This window comes from Cololabis saira, chromosome 5, assembly GCF_033807715.1.
Source record: "Cololabis saira isolate AMF1-May2022 chromosome 5, fColSai1.1, whole genome shotgun sequence".
Lineage (NCBI taxonomy): Eukaryota > Metazoa > Chordata > Actinopteri > Beloniformes > Belonidae > Cololabis > Cololabis saira.
The window spans coordinates 3399788-3419035 of NC_084591.1; the positions used below are offsets into that span (position 1 = coordinate 3399788).

Genomic DNA, 19248 nt, shown 5'->3' on the forward strand with positions numbered 1-19248 from the left:
TTGCAGTTTTGCCTCATGAGGTTCATAAAACTTAAATTAAACCGTAAATATGTCATGAATGTGAAATCTAACTTAATTATCGATCTTGAGGCTTCAAATATGCTAATTTCACCTTAAAATCCACATTTGAACAGTCACCTGTGGGTATTGACTGGTTTCTGGATCCTGCCCCCGGTGGAGACTCACTGAGCTGCAGCTTTCTTTACTCCTGCGTGTAATTCACCACATTTCTACCATTCATCAGAAGCAGAAGTTTAACCGGATTGGATGTAAATGGCAATTTATTGCAATTTAATACATTTATAGAAAAGTTTAGTTTAAATTGCTCTTATAGAGAATTCAATAAAATCTGTAGAGCTATTCCACTTCCCTTGAATTTCATGATAAAAAATATTCTTACATACTCAAGTGTTATTGTCAAACTGCCTGATTTAAAAGTCGGTGAATTGAAATTGGGTGAAAGAAAATGTAATAACAAAGTACTTGGAAATGTGTTTAAAGAAAAGCTATTCAATGATATCAAAAAATCAACAAAAATAAAGATAACAGAAATTGAAGTAACGTTAACAAAGACATACAGCAGCTACCTTAAATGGCCAATTTCACCCAAAGCAAAAGAAATTCAGTTTAAAATAATAAACAATATTTATCCTGCCGCTGAAACCCTAAGGAGAAGGTTCAATTTTGATGTAGATCCTTGTATTTTCTGTAAAACAGAACTCGAAACAATTGAACACTTATTCTTTTCTTGTTCATTCACAAAGCTTTTTTGGCAAGATGTTTATCGGTGGTTAAAGATTGGGATCAACAACTGTATGTTCAGCAAGTTTCAGGTCATAATTTATATGGATGGTCTACCAAAGAAGGTATCCAAGATGGTGAACATAATTCTAATTTTGGGTAAATATCATATTCATAAAAATAAATGGAAAAACAGCAAACCCTCCCTAGTATGTTTTAAAAACGAAATAAAAAGTTATATAACATCTATTAAGGTACTTTCAAAAGATAATCAGTTTATACAAGATTTATATGAAACCATGTTAGAGTCTCTTGTTCTTTAAGTTACATTTTTGCGACGCTATACATTTTTGTTGAAATGTCAACCCCCTGTGATTATTTTATTTTGTGATTTTTTAAATTTATTTTATTTATTTTCTTTTTATTTAAATTTAGAAGTTTATATTGGAAAAAATGTAAAGTTACATTTCGCTTGTGTGTTGTGAATTTATGTTTCAATTGCAAACTAATGTTTCCTCAAAGGAATTTTGTATTTTTGAAAATGTTGAATAAAGTTTGTAAAAAAAAAAAAAAAAAAAAAAAAAGAAGTTTAACCGGATGGTTCAGCCCCACCTGCTGGACACACGGAGTACAACCAGCAACCAGTAACCAGCCAGTAACCAGCCGTAACCAGCCAGTAACCAGTAACCAGTAACCAGTAACCATTAACCAGCCAGTAACCAGCCGTAACCAGCCAGTAACCAGTAACCATTAACCAGCCAGTAACCAGCCAGTAACCAGCAAACTGCTGCAGTCCAAAGTTCCCAGACTGAAACCGATCGGTGGTTAAACTGGTCCAAGGGAAAAGATTTTGCCTGTCAAATGTTTCAAACCCATTTATAAGATATATATACAGTATATATGTATATAATATACATATATACAGGGTGCGATTTGTGAAAAAACCAGAGGGGGGGATCATTTTGTGAAATATTTTTATTCAGAAAAATTACGACACAACAGCGGTCCAGCAGTATAGGCTATATGAAAACTTGTTTCTTGTGTAAACTTACACTTAAGCTACATAATGTAGGCGGTAGGCCTATTTTGAACATAAACTGAACCACTGCATTTGCAGAAATATTTTCTCCTAATATTGTTTTTAAATGTGCCAAATAAAAATAAATAAACAAAATTAATATTTTTTTAATTCTTTCTCGATATCAGTTTAACAGAAAACATGGGAGCTGGATTCAGCAATGTCACATCTTGTTTCATCTTCTGTCACATTTTTTCTCTGGATTTTTGGTTGTGATCCTGTAAAATATGAGAATATGCTGCTCTGGATTCTTTTCATTTTTTCATTCATTTGACTGACTGTATCTTTTATTTTGGCGGGCCCGAAGTCGGACTTTTGGAATGCAAGAAAATCCGATTTGTTTTCAAAATAAAACTGCTTTCTGTGGGCGCGACTCGATCCCGGTATGAAAATCAAAGCACAAGCAGAATGAACACGGACTCTGTGTATTTTGGTTTGTTATTACTTGTTAATAATTACGATGTAATGGTGAAAATACTTTGGGTGGGGGGGATACATTTTGTCCCCACCGAGGATCAAAATAATTCAGCAGAGGGTAGGACGTGTAAATAAATATATATATATATATATATATATATATATATATATAAATATCATAACATAATAAACATCAGGGATGTTCATTTTCAGTTTTAAACCTAAGAAATGAGCCTGCAGCCGTCGGGGAGAACATGGAAGCACAAGGGACAAACATCAGGGATGTTTTCTTTCATTTATTTACAGTTTTTTACACCAGAAATTCCACCGTTTAAGTTCTTCTTCTTCTTCTTCTCCTCCCGCGACTGTTTGGTGGATTTTATGACGTGAAAGACATTTATAGGATTTAATGCTCTAATTTAACGCATTTCTGCATCAATCTGCTAAAAGCGTGAAGCGTCAGAAATCTTTTGCATGCAACACAACGCTGGACCCGAACGCTGCCAGATAAATCACAAGTCCACCGGTTTGCATTCAGTCTGTCTGCGTCAGAGTCATGTTTATACCCTAAATCTGTGCCATGAGCTGGATTTAGGAGGCGTGAAAGTCCCAGAGCGGCTCAGACGTTTCCAGAGTCTGTTAACCTGCAGGTAGCAGGTTAACGTCTGCTCGGCTTCGTCCGGTTTCAGAGCTGGTTCTGCCAGGCGTTCAGCAAATCCTGCAACAAACAGAAATAAATCAGATCAGTGTTTTCATCCATCTTTGAGGCGTCAACACTAGTGTTGTTTCTGGCAGCCTGTTCCAATTTTAGTTCTAGTCTAATCTTTGGGTCCAGCTATCATTTTAGTTTTTATTAGTTTTAGTCACGTTCATTCTCCTTTTAGTCGTGTCAAGTTTCAGTCGACTAAAAGTCTGAGCATTTTAGTCTTATTTTAGTCAGAATTGTCCATTTTAGTCTAGTTTTAGTCAAAGATTGTATTTAGCCAAACCCATTTAACAATTCAAACAAGGTTATCTTATTATTATATTATTGTTACCTTATAGACCAGGGGTCGGCAACCCAAAATGTTTTAGATCCATATTGGACTAAAAACACAAAAAACAAATATGTCTTGAGCCGCAAAAAATGAAAAGTCTCGTATCAGCCTTAGAATTAAGGAAACACATGCTGCATGTTTCTATACTAGTTATAACTGGGGGAAGATTTATTTTTTTCATTATGCACTTGGAGAAAAAAGTCGAAATGTCGAGAAAGAAAGGAGCCTAAAAGAAAGAAAGAAAGAAAGAAAGATAAGAGCCTAAAAAGAAAGAAAGAAAGAAAGAAAAGAGCCTAAAAAGAAAGAAAGAAAGAAAGAAAAGAGCCTAAAAAGAAAGAAAGAAAGAAAGAAAAGAGCCTAAAAAGAAAGAAAGAAAGAAAGAAAAGAGCCTAAAAAGAAAGAAAGAAAGAAAGAAAAGAGCCTAAAAAGAAAGAAAGAAAGAAAGAAAAGAGCCTAAAAAGAAAGAAAGAAAGAAAGAAAAGAGCCTAAAAAGAAAGAAAGAAAGAAAGAAAAGAGCCTAAAAAGAAAGAAAGAAAGAAAAGAGCCTGAAAGAAAGAAAGAAAGATAAGAGCCTGAAAGAAAGAAAGAAAGAAAGAAAGAAAGAAAGAAAGAAAGAAAAGAGCCTAAAAAGAAAGAAAGAAAGAAAGAAAAGAGCCTAAAAAGAAAGAAAGAAAGAAAGAAAAGAGCCTGAAAGAAAGAAAGAAAGATAAGAGCCTGAAAGAAAGAAAGAAAGAAAGAAAGAAAGAAAGAAAGAAAGAAAGAAAGAAAGAAAGAAAGAAAGAAAGAAAGAAAGAAAGAAAGAAAGAAAGAAAGAAAGAAAGAAAGAAAGAAAGATTACCATTGATGAGGTTTTTGTATTTTTTTTATTGTTATCAGGATAAATGCCAGAAATTATCGTGATACATTTTTTAGTCCATACCGCCCATCCCTACTACATAATTAATTATTATTTTCCATCTGAGGATGTTTTTACCAAATACTGAGACACGGTACGGTCGGATTACTTTATAACGTTATAATTGAGAGAGCGGTCATGTGAGTAAACGGGGCTCCTGGACTCACCTGCAGGAGCTCCGGCGGAGCCTGAGTGGACTCACCTGCAGGAGCTCCGGCGGAGCCTGAGTGGACTCACCTGCAGGAGCTCCGGCGGAGCCTGAGAGGACTCACCTGCAGGAGCTCCGGCGGAGCCTGAGTGGACTCACCTGCAGGAGCTCCGGCGGAGCCTGAGAGGACTCACCTGCAGGAGCTCCGGCGGAGCCTGAGAGGACTCACCTGCAGGAGCTCCGGCGGAGCCTGAGAGGACTCACCTGCAGGAGCTCCGGCGGAGCCTGAGTGGACTCACCTGCAGGAGCTCCGGCGGAGCCTGAGTGGACTCACCTGCAGGAGCTCCGGCGGAGCCTGAGTGGACTCACCTGCAGGAGCTCCGGCGGAGCCTGAGTGGACTCACCTGCAGGAGCTCCGGCGGAGCCTGAGTGGACTCACCTGCAGGAGCTCCGGCGGAGCCTGAGAGGACTCACCTGCAGGAGCTCCGGCGGAGCCTGAGTGGACTCACCTGCAGGTGCTCCAGCCGAGCCCGGGCCTCCAGCAGAGCCCCCAGGGCCCCCGGCTCTACTGGGGGGCCGGTTCCCCGTCCAGCCTCATGCTGAAGGGCTCCAGGCGCTCGGTCTCCGGCAGCATGTTGTTGAGCCGCTCCATCAGCGGCACCGTCTGGTCCACGCCCATCTGGATGCGGCGCAGGATCATGGACATCTCGTTGACCTTCTGGATCTGCTCGGCGTACTTGGCGTAGCGTTTCTGGCGCTCCTGCATGATGCTGAACAAGGTTTCCACCGACAGGTCCATCTGGGAGGACGAGGGGAGGACAGCTTTACCACGTAGGACTGAGACACAGGGCTGGGCCATATATCCAGATCTTAATATATATCGATATATTTTAAAACGCCATATGGTACGAGACAATATCGTTTATATCGATTATTAAAATTTTTTTTTTTTTACATTTTTTTTTTTAATGATTTTGATATCGCTTATTTATTAGTTTTATTTGAGATTTGCACAAATGTTTTGTTATTTGCACAACTGTCAACCTCAGTGGAAAAGTCTGCCTGTTACTGTCTACATTGTATTAATTACACAGTGTATTTTAATTTAATTATTATGCAGGAAAGGGATATTTGTTTTATTTTATTCAAGAAGCATTTTTATTCTATACATGCAGTAGGGATGGGCGGTATGGACTAAAAAATGTATCACGATAATTTCTGGCATTTATCCCAATAACGATAAAAAAAATACCAATTCAACTCCACTTTTGTAACTATAAATCTATCTCACCCTCAGATCCGCCATGTTTGTACACAAAACCATAAATCAGTTTTACACAAAAACGTCATCAACGGGAATTTATCATTTTTACCACGAGATACAAATTCTTACCGTGGGGAATTTTTTGGACGGTTTATCATGAACGGTAAAATATCACCCATTCCTAATATGCAGGCAGTTTATTTTTATTTCATTTGTTTTATACATGTTGATATTGTGCAGACCTCTGTTAATAAAGGAACCTGTGTGACATTTGGCACGAAGCTTTGTATTAAAACTGACTGTTTTTTTTAAGGGTTTGCCTCAGAGAAATTCCCCCATAATTGGCGGAAAATATCGATATATATTGAGTATCGCCATTCAGCTAGAAAAATATCGAGTTATGACTTTTGGTCCATATCGTCCAGCCCTGCTGAGACGGAATAAGAGCTCGACTCTACAGGAAACTCAGCGTCTGGTTGCTACGGCAACCGTGGAGACAGAACCGTTCACAGCAGGAGCTCAGTCAGCTGCTCCAATCAGACACCGGTCAGTTTCCTGTTCACGTCTATACACGAATCCAGCAAAACCCGGAAGTCGAGCGGCCGCCATTACTGCGGTGACGGCTCCGCTCCTCCGCTCTAGCCCATAGACATATATACGTATATAGATCCATGCTCCGCTCCCTGCCAGGCTCTCTTAATGTATTTGTATCATCGGAACACTCCTGTCCCGGTCACGTGCATTTGTTTTGATAGTGAATGAAGATGGGATGGACTTTAAAATCTACTTTTCTGTTTCACCAAGTGAACAGACGGAACGCAAAAAAAAGATTTTAAACTGCTGGAAAGGAACTGGAATTTACCGGGATACCTTAAACAAGGAAGCCAGGGAGCGGTATATGGAGAAAATAATGATTATTAACGATTTGGGTCCATATGAAATCCCTACTAAAGAATGAAGCTCCGATGAGGATTTACTGCCGCAGTTCTGCAGAACCACCGTCTTACTACCTTAGTGTTTGGCAGCTGCTTTGGTAAATGTTTGACTCGCCATGTGTTTCAATAAATTTGTATAATAGTACAACATACAGTACATGTTTTGTATTACTCTTACTTCTCTTTTCTTTTTTTTTACCGCTATATTATGCTGAAGAGGCTCCGAGGCGTGAGCAATATTTTTCTTTTCCTCGTGAGATTATTTTTTTTCTTCTGCAGCTACAAATAGAGTTGATATTTTTTCCTCAACAAACTAGTTTTATCTGCAGATTGGGGTTATGTATGTATGTATTCTGTATCATCCGGAGCTGAGATAGTTCTGCCTTCAATTAGAGACCTGTAATTGCGTTTTTTTTGGTCATCGGACGCCAGGCGATCAATAAAATATTCTTGGATACCTAAAATAAAACAAAACATAAACAGGTGTTGTTGTTGTTGTTTTTTTTAATGACGTAGCCTTTCCATAATGATTACATTTTGCGCTGCTAACGTCAAACGTAACGTATGCTATATTACAGTGTTTAATCATACACTCCCTTATCTCCCTATTCCTCTATTCTTTCCCGCTTATCGCTCAAACAAATCATTATTTATAAATTAACATCAGCATTAATTTAAGATACCTTCATTATTTATGGGAGGCCACTGTCTAACATCATCAATCCAGCTATAATGATGCTGTAGCGTCAGGTTACAATAACAGCGCTGCGGTGGCAGATTGACACCTGCCACCGCAGCAATGGCGCCGCCGCAAGATGGCGGCGCACACAAACCGGTCGCCGGATTCGTGTATAGAATGAGACTATTCTGAACAACGGCGTCTACAGGTTTGACCAAGTTAAATTTAAGACTTTTTAATACCATTTTCAAACCAAATTAAAAACCGAAAAGACAGTCACACACTTTGAACCCAATGTCCAGAGAAACGGGAATTTTCTAGCCTTTTGGCTTTAAATCAACATTTATCCATATTTGCTTGCCCTAATTCAAGACGCGACTAATAAATCCAGCACTGAGGTCAAAATTGCCAGATCTGGCAGGTTTCAGCCCAAATACGACGTAAAACCTGCAGAAATAATGAAAAACCAACCCAAAACAAACATTCTCTATGTTAAAACCGTAGATTATTAAATGTGTAATAAATTTCAAGTTATAAGCAAATTAGGTCTGCTCCAACTGTCAGCTCCTTTAAATCAGGGTTAAAATCAGGGTTAAAAACATTACTGATTACTCAAGCGTACTCCTAAATTAAACTTACCTGCTGTACTCTACTGCCCTTATTTTTAACAGCTTGTGCTTTTTATTATTTTACTTCTTTTCTTATCATCTTATTCTTAATTTTTTCAATCTTATTTTTTATTTACTGTCTAATTATGTCTTGCCGTTTTTAATGTCAATGTAAAGCACTTTGAATTACCTTGTGTTGAATTGTGCTATATAAATACATTTCCCTTGCCTTGCCTAAGCCAAAAAAAGCTCCAAACAAAGACTACAATTAAATTGAGTACATTAAACCAAATTAAATATCAGTGAGTTTATTGTGTAAGTTTTTCTACTTTTCTCTGCCATACTGGAAACTTTTTTGTTAATAATTTCTCCTAAATATTTTGTAAAAACCAGGAAAAGCAGCCCAGATTTTATCAACCCGCCCAGTCCTGTATTTTTCAGCCCAATTGTGCTGAAACCCGCCCAACCTGGCAACACTGGCTGAGGCGTCTAACAACTGGTAAACAGATTTATTATTTATCCTTTTCAAAGCGTAAGAAAACTTTTTAATGATGACCAGATAAATTCCCTCTAAAATTAAGATTCAAATATTAAGACCCTTGGATTGAGATTTAAGACAAATGAAGACATTTAAAGGCCTTATTTTAGGAAAATGGAATCTAAGACTTTTTCAGACGTGTTAAGGAGCCTCCCTGTGGAGAGACGTGCAGCTTCTATCAGTCCAACCTCCTTGACCCTCTTGACGAGGGCGTTCTGGTCGAAGGCCACGGCCTCGGCGCACTGATGCAGATGCTCCTGGTAGCGGATGCAGAGCTGCAGCACCTGAGCCGCGTCCAGCCGCTCCAGACTCACGCTGCTGGGGGACGTCTGCCCACTCAGGACCCCTGTTCACAGTTCACAGAGTTTATTCACAAATCATTTAAAAACACAAATACAGAGAGCAATAAACTTGAGGTTTGTAAAATGGGACTCCCCACAAGCTAACTGTAGCTTATGAGTAGGGGCCCAGTCACACAGCAAAACAACTATGATTTAAATTACACAGATAAACATAATAACCTTATATATTTATATAAATAATACATAAATAAACACAGACAATAAAACCCTGAGACCTCCTAAGAGTTCTTAGATACAAAGATATTCTTGTAAAAATAATACATCAGGTACTGGTACATAAACATTGACAGATAGTTTTAGAGTTAGACATCATTATAGCACTTATCAATCTCATTCCACATTTTTGGACCTTTACAGGTTACACTGAAACTTGTACATTTCAGTTTCCTCTTCTTTCCCTTTAAAAGTTGTTTTCCCCTTGTGGCGTGTTCATGTGTTCATGAGTGGGTTAGGGTTAGGGTTAGGTTCATGTGTTCATGAGTGGGTTAGGGTTAGGGTTAGGTTCATGTGTTCATGAGTGGGTTAGGGTTAGGGTTAGGTTCATGTGTTCATGAGTGGGTTAGGGTTAGGTTCATGTGTTCATGAGTGGGTTAGGGTTAGGGTTAGGTTCATGTGTTCATGAGTGGGTTAGGGTTAGGGTTAGGTTCATGTGTTCATGAGTGGGTTAGGGTTAGGTTCATGTGTTCATGAGTGGGTTAGGGTTAGGGTTAGGTTCATGTGTTCATGAGTGGGAGCATTAACTGGGATGAGATGAAATAGTCTGTCATTGAGTCTAAACACTACATTATACATTACACAGGCATTGTGGAAAATGTTACACTCAGTAAGTTTCAGAAGCTTATATCCATAAAAAAGAGGATCAGAGGGAGCATTAAATTTGCTCCATGATATAACTCGGATCACTTTCTTTTGTAAGATCTGTAATTTGTCAACATAACTTGGATATGTATTACACTATAAAACATTACAATAATAGACCGGTACAGAGTTAGGAGAAGCTTCAAGAGGAAGTCTCAGCCCATAAAATAAGCCAACATATTTAGATAATTTCTTTGATAGTTCATCAATATGTTTCCTAAAGTTTAAATCCACATATATTCCCAAAAACTTAATAAATTCTACCCTCTCGATAGCTCAACATTTATCTCTATTTGTATATGTTCAATATTACTTCGGTTTCTATTTGAGCGAAACAAAACATAGTTAGTTTTATGATATTTAAAGATAATCTAACGCATTTAAACCAGGAGTCCACCTTTGTCAATTCTTCATTCATAAGGTTTTGGAGATATTCCAGCTTCTTATGTGAAAGAAATAAGTTTGCGTCATCTGCAAAAATAACTTTATGCAGGATGTTAGAGGAGTTCTCAAAATCATCCTGTGGACACAAGAAGACTTGAAGCTGGGGCTGGATTCAGGGACCCGGTTACGACTGCTCTCTAGGAACTACGCCGACGCTCCCGTCGGCAGCTGTGAGGTGGAACAGATACCTTTCAGAAGCGGCTGGAAGGTGGGGATCTCCTGCAGCTTGATGACGTCGGGGTCGTTGTGGATGTTCCGCATCGACTGGGTCCCCGGAGCCACAACCACGATGTCGTCCATCTTGGCCTTCTGCTTCGCTGGGGACGGCACCACTGCAACAAGCCAGCGGATGTTTAGGAATCGACACCTTCAGAGGAGTAAACTCCTAAAACTCCTACTGATGAAAACCACCGGAGGATCTGGCTGCAGTGGGGTGAAGTTAGTCTCAGGTTGGACCTTCAGCAGCTGCTCACCATCCAGGCTATGAACACAGTTCTCTCTTTTGGTGACAGAATTCCTCTTAGATTTGAATTTAACCCATTTTTTCTTTTCACACTGCACTACTTTTATTTTTATTCCACTGTATATACTGTTAATATTTAGTGATTGTATATTTTTTACTTTTTTCCTCCTTCTTTCACTGCATGTGTGTGTTGTGTTTACTGCTGCTGCACAAAGCGAATTTCCCCACTGAGGGATGAATAAAGGACTATCTATTCTAATCTATATACTTTGGAAGTTATTGGGAAGAAAATATAAGTTTCAAAAATAATATTCCATGTAACTGTTAATATAAAATAGAGGAACCCCTTTATTTATAAAATTCAGCTTTGGTTTGGAGTCACATTGTCCAGCACATTTTATGGATCCTACTAGAAAAATATCCAAAGAAACAGTGATTATAACATAAAATAAATCCTAAAACACAATAAAGAGAGTCATGTCTTGTTTGTCTCTTTAAGGGACATGATTTCCCTATACTTACTAATTTTAAAACTAATTTTAAAATACTAGTTACGCGGCCCGGTGCGAGTTTAGGGGGTAGGATTTTAGTTTTTACTTCTTCCTACTCCTTTTCCAGCATGTTACTTATGATGGATGCATGTTTTTATTTATATTTTTGTTTATTTTGTTTTCTTATTTACATTTATTTATTACTGATTATTATTGTTTTGTTTTTTATTCACTACTGTTTCATGTTCGAAATAAAAATTCAATTAAATTAAATTTGCAGCAATTTTGCCACAAAATTTGGAAACAGAAAAATAATCATAATGCAAAATATTAGTTTTGTCTACAAGAAAACCCAAATTTCAAACCAGAGACCAACTTCTCCGCAGTTTAGCCCAAGTGCTTCCATTTAGGACCTTTTTTTTTGTGATCAAATTTTTTTATTTATCTTTCATGATTTTCTGATTATAAACGGTGGCATCTACAATGATGTTAAACAAACATTAACACATATCTTTACCCCCTTCCAAAGCCACCCCTCGGACATAAGCATTTGATGAAAACAAGTAATAATTAATAATAAGAAAAACAGAAAAAAAGATAATAGAACAAAGGACAAAATAAAACAAAGGCAAAACATAATAATATCAAAAACTGGACAAGGATAGCTGCAACAAGGTAGTCTATATCAATTTTAAATACATCTTTCAAGTTTAGCTTTGATTTGATCTACTGACATATACCAAAATAAAATATTTGGTTGTTTTGCATTATGGTTTGGGGCTGTAAATATTTCCAGATAGATAATATCAAGAACATTCAGATACCAATGGTAGATTTTAAGTGTGTGTGGTGGTTTCCATCGTACTGCAATTATCTTTATTGCTGCTGTTAGGCCAGCAAGCAAGATTTGTTTTTGACATAGTGAAGCATTAATTGTGGATAAATTATTTAAAATAAGTGTTTGAGGGTTTATTGGATTACTGTTATCGAGGATAATGCAGTTGCAACCAGTTGCCATTTAGGACCATTTTTAAGGTCGTAATTTGATCATTTAGATGCGTTTTTTTCACGCGTAGACCCGTAGAAGATGATGTTCGGGGATGTGGGTGGAACCTGGAGCCGGACCTGCGGCGCTGTAGTCCGGCTGCTTGTGCTCCGCGTCTCCGCTCTGCTCGGCCCCCATGGTGCCGACCAGGACCAGGACCAGGACCAGGACCAGGACCAGGACCAGGACCGACCAGGACCAGGAACCCCGGGACCGAGTCCACCTCCTGGCCCTATAAAAGAAAGGGAAAAGATCAGCGCTCACCTCGGCTCCATGTCATTGACAGCTACGAATCAAGCCAGAAATCTTGGTGTAATTATTGACTCAGACCTGAACTTCAACAGCCATCTAAAGTTTATCACTAAATCTGCCTATTACCACCTAAAAAACATTGCTAGAATTAAGGGTATTCTGTCTAAACAAGACATGGAAAAACGTATTCATGCATTCATTTTCAGTAGGTTGGATTATTCCAATGGCATCTTAACAGGCCTTAACAAGAAATCTATCAGGCAGCTGCAGCTGATCTAGAACGCTGGAGAGTCCTTACAAACACCAGGAAACTGGACCGTATTACACCAGGAAACTGGACCGTATTACACCGGTCATGAAATCGCTCCACTGGCTTCCAGTGAGTCAAAGGATAGAGTTTAAAATCTTACTGCTGGTCTACAAAGACCTGAATGGTCTTGGACCAAAATACATGCTGGATCTGTTAGTTCCTATGAAGCTCCCAGACCCCTGAGCTTCATCTGGATCTGGTTTGTTCTGGTTCCAGAACCAGAACCAGCAAGGTGAGGCAGCGTTCAGTTATTCTGCTCCTCACCGGTGGAACAAACTTCCTGTAGACCTGAGGTCTGCTCCAACTGTAGATCCTTTAAATCAGGCCTAAAAACTTTACTGTTTACTGAAGCGTACTGAAAGAAATACGCGTTCGTTTGTCTGGTGAATCAAGAAAGACTAGTGGAAAGAATTATAGGTTAACAACTTTTAATCATGTCAAGCACAAGGTGTTTCCGGTCGGAGGTACATTTGTCTCCGGCCGGGGTACACTTCTTCTCAGACCGCGTGGGTACGGAGAGAAATGCACGACGTTTTCATGAGTCCAGTTGACTTTATACTCTAAAAGGAGGATGTTCTTTGCAAGTGAATTTCATTGGTGGAGGGAGTCAGCTACGGGAAAAAACCCCCGAACTTTGTCACTTCCAGCTCTACATTTCCTTTAACTGTCTCCCATCTGAGGTGTCAAACCAGACCGCAGACCAGACCCCCCAATGCTAAACATCTGTTTCTGCCCATTGTCTTCTCTCAACAAATTGTATGTGTATTGCTAATTAATTTAATTGGAAGAGCCAGCTTCAAGGAGAAATCACCTTAAGGTGTCACCTTTTTCCCCCGTTTCCTCTCCAACAATATGTGTATTGTATTTAACTTCTAATCTAATTTAAACCTTTTGCTCTTAATCAGAATGAGATTACTTTGAAGAGAGAGCTTAGACAGTTTTGAGCTTCAATAATTTCATTAAATCCTAACAGTACTGTTAAATTAAATACTTGTTAAATATTAAACACTGGACTGTACTGCCCTTATTTTTAACAACTTGCGCTTTTTATTATTTTACCTCTTTTCTTATCATTTTATTTCATTTATTTGTTATTTACGCAGGTAGCACGCTATAATGTAATAATTTCCTGAAAATGTAATAACACCTGGAAATGTAATAAAATTTGCACTTAACTGAATTGAAAATGTAATAAAACCCAATAATGTAATAACTTCATCAATAATGTAATAAAATATCCTGATGGATATTGTAATAACATTTTTACCGATAATGTAATACCTTATTACATTATTGGGAATTTATTACATGGTACTCAAAGTTTACAATTTAAACCAATGGTCATTCTGGTGTTTCAAATTCAGTGTATATAACATTCTTAGATACTTAGAACACAAAATGTAGAACTCTGGACTGAAAATGAACATATATATTACATTATTTGTCAAGTATTACATTATCAGTTTTGAAGGAAAAAAAAAAGACCCACCTGAAAATGTAATAAATTCCCAATAATGTAATAAGGTATTACATTATCGGTAAAAATGTTATTACAATATCAGTCAGATATTTTATTACATTATTGGTGAAGTTATTACATTATTGGATTTTATTACATTTTCAGGCGCGAGAACTGCGAATGAGATGTACCTGCTGGATCTACTGCCCTTACTATTCAGCAACTTGTGCTTTTTATTATTTTACCTTCTTTTCTCATAATTTTATTTCATTGTATTTGTTATTTACTGTCTAATTATGTCTTGCCGCTTTTAATGTTCGTTCGTTCGTTTTTGTTTATTTCGAACATGTATAACCGCGGTTGAATTGGTTTGATATTGGATATTATGAATTCAACACCCATAAAACTTGTGATACATACCACTGATTTTGCTCAAACCACTTGTGATGTGTTCATGGTCATCTAGACTATATATCACAAAACATTAATTATTAAAAAATCATATATATGGGCATATATATGGGCTGATTTAAAAATCATATTATGGGCTGATTTAATGGGGTTGAATGAAAACAATCGGTGTTATGTATCACAAGTTTTATGGGTGTTGAATTCATTAAACCACATTAAATCAGCCCATATACCGTATATGATTTTTAAATCAGCCCATATATATGATTTTTAAATCAGCCCATATATATGATTTTTAAATCAGCCCATATATATGATTTTTAAATCAGCCCATATATATGCCCATATATATGATTTTTTAATAATTACTGTTTTGTGATATATAGTCTAGATGACCATGAACACATCACAAGTGGTTTGACCAAAATCAGTGGTATGTATCACAAGTTTTATGGGTGTTGAATTCATAATATCCAATATCCAATATCAAACCAATTCAACCGCGGTACATGTATAAAAAACAAGAAAAAAGATAAACAAATCGAGGTGGTCATTCCACCACATAAAGAAACAAAAAAAACAACATCAAAATGCATATTTCAATTATTTGTTTGAAAAGGAGTGGGGGGAAGTATTAACTTATTTAATCTCAACCCCTTTCCACAACTAAACATAAATTATATGTCTGTATTTACTTTTTATATCATACACTCATTTGTATAAATATATAACATTTTTACAAAAAATAACCTGTTTAATTCAAGATGTAAGCTCTATCATAAATATAATATAACAATGATATATATATAATCAGTACTGGAGTTGAGGGGGGATGAGGGGGGATGAGGGGGGATGGCATCCCCCCTGAAATAAAAACGGTCCAAATCATCCCCCCTGTAAAACTGACATCCCCCCTTTCCATCCCTTATGTCATTTCATCAATTAATGTGGTTTTACTGCTATTTCAACATTTAGAGTCATCACCAGAAAAATAACTTATTTGACAATTTTCACCTGTTTCAAGTAAATTTTCACTTGAAATAAGTAGGAAAATCTGCCAGTGGGACAAGATTTATCTTCTTATTACAAGCAAAAAAATCTTGTTCCACATGCAGATTTTTCTACTTATTTCAAGTGAAAATCTACTTGAAACAGGTGAAAATTGTTGTTTTTTCCAGTGATGAGTCTTGTTTTAAGTGTAATGAGATTTTTTTTACTAAAATGAGACATTTTAACTAGAAATAAGACAAATATTCTTGTTAAGATTTTAAGTTTTTGCAGTGATCCATGTTACTTATCCTGTGAAGGACAGAGTCATATTGATAAGTTCAGAAAACTGTTTTTAATTGTTGTGTTTTGATGTATTTGATGTAAGCCCAGTGGATATTTAAAGCTTACAGAAGGCTGCATTTTAACTGCTGCTGTGTCATTCCTGCAGTATTTCTGCAGGTGTTTTGGTCACTGCTATTATTTGTAATATATTATATTATTTGTAATAAGTACAAATTATCTGTCCCCATATGATAAAATCCACCATCCCCCCTGATTTTGTTTTACAACTCGAGTACTGAATATATATATAATTTTTACAAAAAATAACCTGTTTATTACAAGATGTAAGCTCTATCATAAATATAATATAACTATGATATACCTCTGCTAGCTGGGCCTCCACCTCTGCTCGCTGGGCCTCCACCTCTGCTAGCTGGGCCTCCACCTCTGCTCGCTGGGCCTTCACCTCTGCTCGCTGGGCCTTCACCTCTGCTCGCTGGGCCTCCACCTCTGCTCGCTGGGCCTTCACCTCTGCTAGCTGGGCCTTCACCTCTGCTCGCTGGGCCTTCACCTCTGCTAGCTGGGCCTTCACCTCTGCTAGCTGGGCCTTCATCTCTGCTGGCTGGGCCTTCACCTCTGCTCGCTGGGCCTTCACCTCTGCTAGCTGGGCCTCCATCTCTGCTGGCTGGGCCTTCACCTCTGCTCGCTGGGCCTTCACCTCTGCTAGCTGGGCACCCACCTCTGCTGGCTGGGCCTTCACCTCTGCTAGCTGGGCCTCCATCTCTGCTAGCTGGGCCTCCACCTCTGCTGGCTGGGCCTCCACCTCTGCTAGCTGGGCCTCCACCTCTGCTGGCTGGGCCTCCACCTCTGCTGGCTGGGCCTCCACCTGAGCTGCCTGGGCCTCCACCTCTGCTAGCTGGGCCTTCACCTCTGCTGCCTGGGCCTCCACCTCTGCTGGCTGGGCCTCCACCTCTGCTAGCTGGGCCTCCACCTCTGCTGCCTGGGCCTCCACCTCTGCTGCCTGGGCCTCCACCTCTGCTAGCTGGGCCTCCACCTCTGCTGGCAGAGCTCCGGCTGGGTACCACCGGAGACACGGCCGCCTCGCGTGAGTCCCCACATACAAGACTAAGTAGTAAGGCTCGAAACTCAGTATTCAGGAAACATAAACTATTTAATTTCTTCAGGACACTAAACTAGGCTAGGACTGTATGGGACCCAGATTTTAAACGGGGGGGTTTATTTGGTGGTTATTTAAATGTTCGCAGCCTGGTTCCAAAACGCGAACAGATTGAGCACTTGTTATGTCATTCTAATGTTGACTTTTTTGGTTTAACTGAAACGTGGCTCACCAGCTCTTCAGCAGAAGCAGCGGTGGCACTACAGGAATATATCATTTTCAGAAAAGATAGGGGGCAGGGGAAGGGAGGTGGGGTTCTCATGTATGTAAAGAATAAGTTGACGTCCACACATGTGGACGTCCAACTCTACGCAGATGACACAGTCTTATTCACCAAAGCTAAAGACCCTGAGGAAGCAGCTTGTGTACTCTCTACAGCTCTTACACACATACAAACGTGGCTCCACAGATCATGTCTTGTTTTAAACGCTAAAAAAACCGTATGCTTATACTTTTCTAAGCAACCCTCCCCTATGCGTTCTCTACCCGGGGTCAGCTTAGGCACTGAAAAGTTAGAAGTGGTAACAGACTTTAAATACTTAGGTGTTGTTCTAGACTCAAATTTCTCTTTTAAAAAACATATAAAAATGATCACTAAAAAAATAAAGTTCAATCTTTATAATTTTAAGCACATTAGATGTGCCATGTCAAACACTGCTGCCCTAACATTTTTACATGCTATGATTTTTTCACATATAAGCTACTGCATCACAACCTGGACCATGGTGGGGCCTACCACACTCAGGCCAGTGGAGGTTTTATATAAAAAAGCACTCAAAATCCTAGATAAAAAACCTATCTCATACCATCATTGTAACATCTTGGACAAATACAATCTATTAAGCTTCGACAACTTCTGCAAATTCTCATACAGTTGTCTAATGTATAAAACCCTACATGGCCTAGCACCACCTTGCCTCCAGGAATTTTTTAAATACCGACAGTCACGGGTCACTCGAGCAGTGTCCAACAGAAACGTAGAGGTCCCGTTCAGAAAAACTGCTTTTAGCCATAACGCACTATCCATAAAGGGTAGTGCGTTATGGAATTCTATACCTGTACACATAAGGGAAAGCTCCTCTTTAATAACTTTTAAAAACCAGATAAAAATGTGGCTCAGAGGTCAACAAATGTGTACACACACCTAATGTGTGTTTGGGTCTCTTCCTACCTACTAACTTTTTTTTTTATCATTCTCATTTTACTAATTGTACTTGTCTTTACTAATTGTACTTGTCTTTGTTTCTGTTTTCTTTTTCTTATTGCATCTTTACCTCTTCTGCTTTTAACACCTTACCTGCCTGTATTGGACTACAGATGGAAACTAGCCTTGTGCTACAATCTGGCACATTTACATATGTATATATGTTCATCAATGTGCATTGTCCTGAGAAATAAATAAATAAATAAATATAATATAACTATGATATAAATATAATACGTATATCTAAGTATATAAACATACCAACATGACACACACAGCTGGTGATCTTTAAACACAGTCTTCACTTTTATACCTGAAATAAACTATTTCTTTATATTTCTTCTATATTATTATATATTATTTCTTTCTATATTATATTTCTTTATATTTCTTCTTAAATTGTTTTATGTTTGTACATTCTTTTAACTCCAAATTCAAACCATTCCACAGTTTAATTCCAATTAATGTCGATGTAAAGCACTTAATTACCTTGTGTTGAATTGTGCTATATAAATATAAATATAAATAAACTTGCCTTGCCTCCTTGGTTCCGAGCGGCTCGGATTTGCTCTAAATCTTCCTCCCGAGACGCTTCTGTGCTCCTGAATAGTTAGGAAATGGTCTTATATCCGATCAACTAGGGATATAAATCAAGATGAATCAATGTTAAACATCTCAATACGAATTAAATCCACTTCTATTCAAATGCAGCTTCACTTCCGTAAATATTGACCTGCGTCAGCGCTGTGCGTGATGACGTCACTGCCCCCTGCTGGAGCGGAGGCCTCGTTACGCAATGATTTATTTATATGTATTGTTATATGTATTATTATTCTGTATTATATATATATATATATATATATATATATATATATATATATATATATATATATATATATATATATATATATATATATATATATATATATATATATATATATGAGATGCTGTCAAATAGAGCTATATAGAAAAACAATTAACTATATATTGAAATAAAAGATAAAAAATAAAAGGGGTTTTTATGAAGTGCAAACTATCAAAGTATCACAGTATTTAAAATCAGGCAAACAAAAGTGCCAAAAAGAGGAGCAAGGACTGAGACATGAATCAAAAAAGCAGAAAACAAGATATATCGTCACAAATTTTTTTTCCATTTTGTT

General features: G+C 38.0%; 1 protein-coding gene across 1 annotated transcript; it reads right to left on the bottom strand.

Moving 5' to 3' along the window:
- Positions 1–1698: 1698 nt before the first annotated feature.
- On the bottom strand, positions 1699–18831 carry LOC133443676 (BLOC-1-related complex subunit 5-like). Its single transcript, XM_061720807.1, has 6 exons — positions 18624–18831; positions 12084–12235; positions 10193–10336; positions 8529–8686; positions 4826–5115; positions 1699–2954 (listed from the first exon to the last, which is right to left on the bottom strand). Exons 2-5 carry the CDS (start codon positions 12139–12141, stop codon positions 4882–4884), a joined length of 594 nt encoding a protein of 197 aa, XP_061576791.1. The 5' UTR covers positions 12142–12235; positions 18624–18831; the 3' UTR covers positions 1699–2954; positions 4826–4881.
- Positions 18832–19248: the final 417 nt, after the last annotated feature.

Excerpts from the sequence above, each read along its gene's own strand:
- LOC133443676 (XM_061720807.1), bottom strand. The coding sequence starts at position 12,141 with ATGGGGGCCGAGCAGAGCGGAGACGCGGAGCACAAGCAGCCGGACTAC. Across the intron at positions 8,687-10,192 it reads CTTCCAGCCGCTTCTGAAAG|GGGTCCTGAGTGGGCAGACG; the intron begins GTATCTGTTCCA and ends AACTGTGAACAG. Across the intron at positions 5,116-8,528 it reads TCGTCAAGAGGGTCAAGGAG|ATGGACCTGTCGGTGGAAAC; the intron begins GTTGGACTGATA and ends TCGTCCTCCCAG.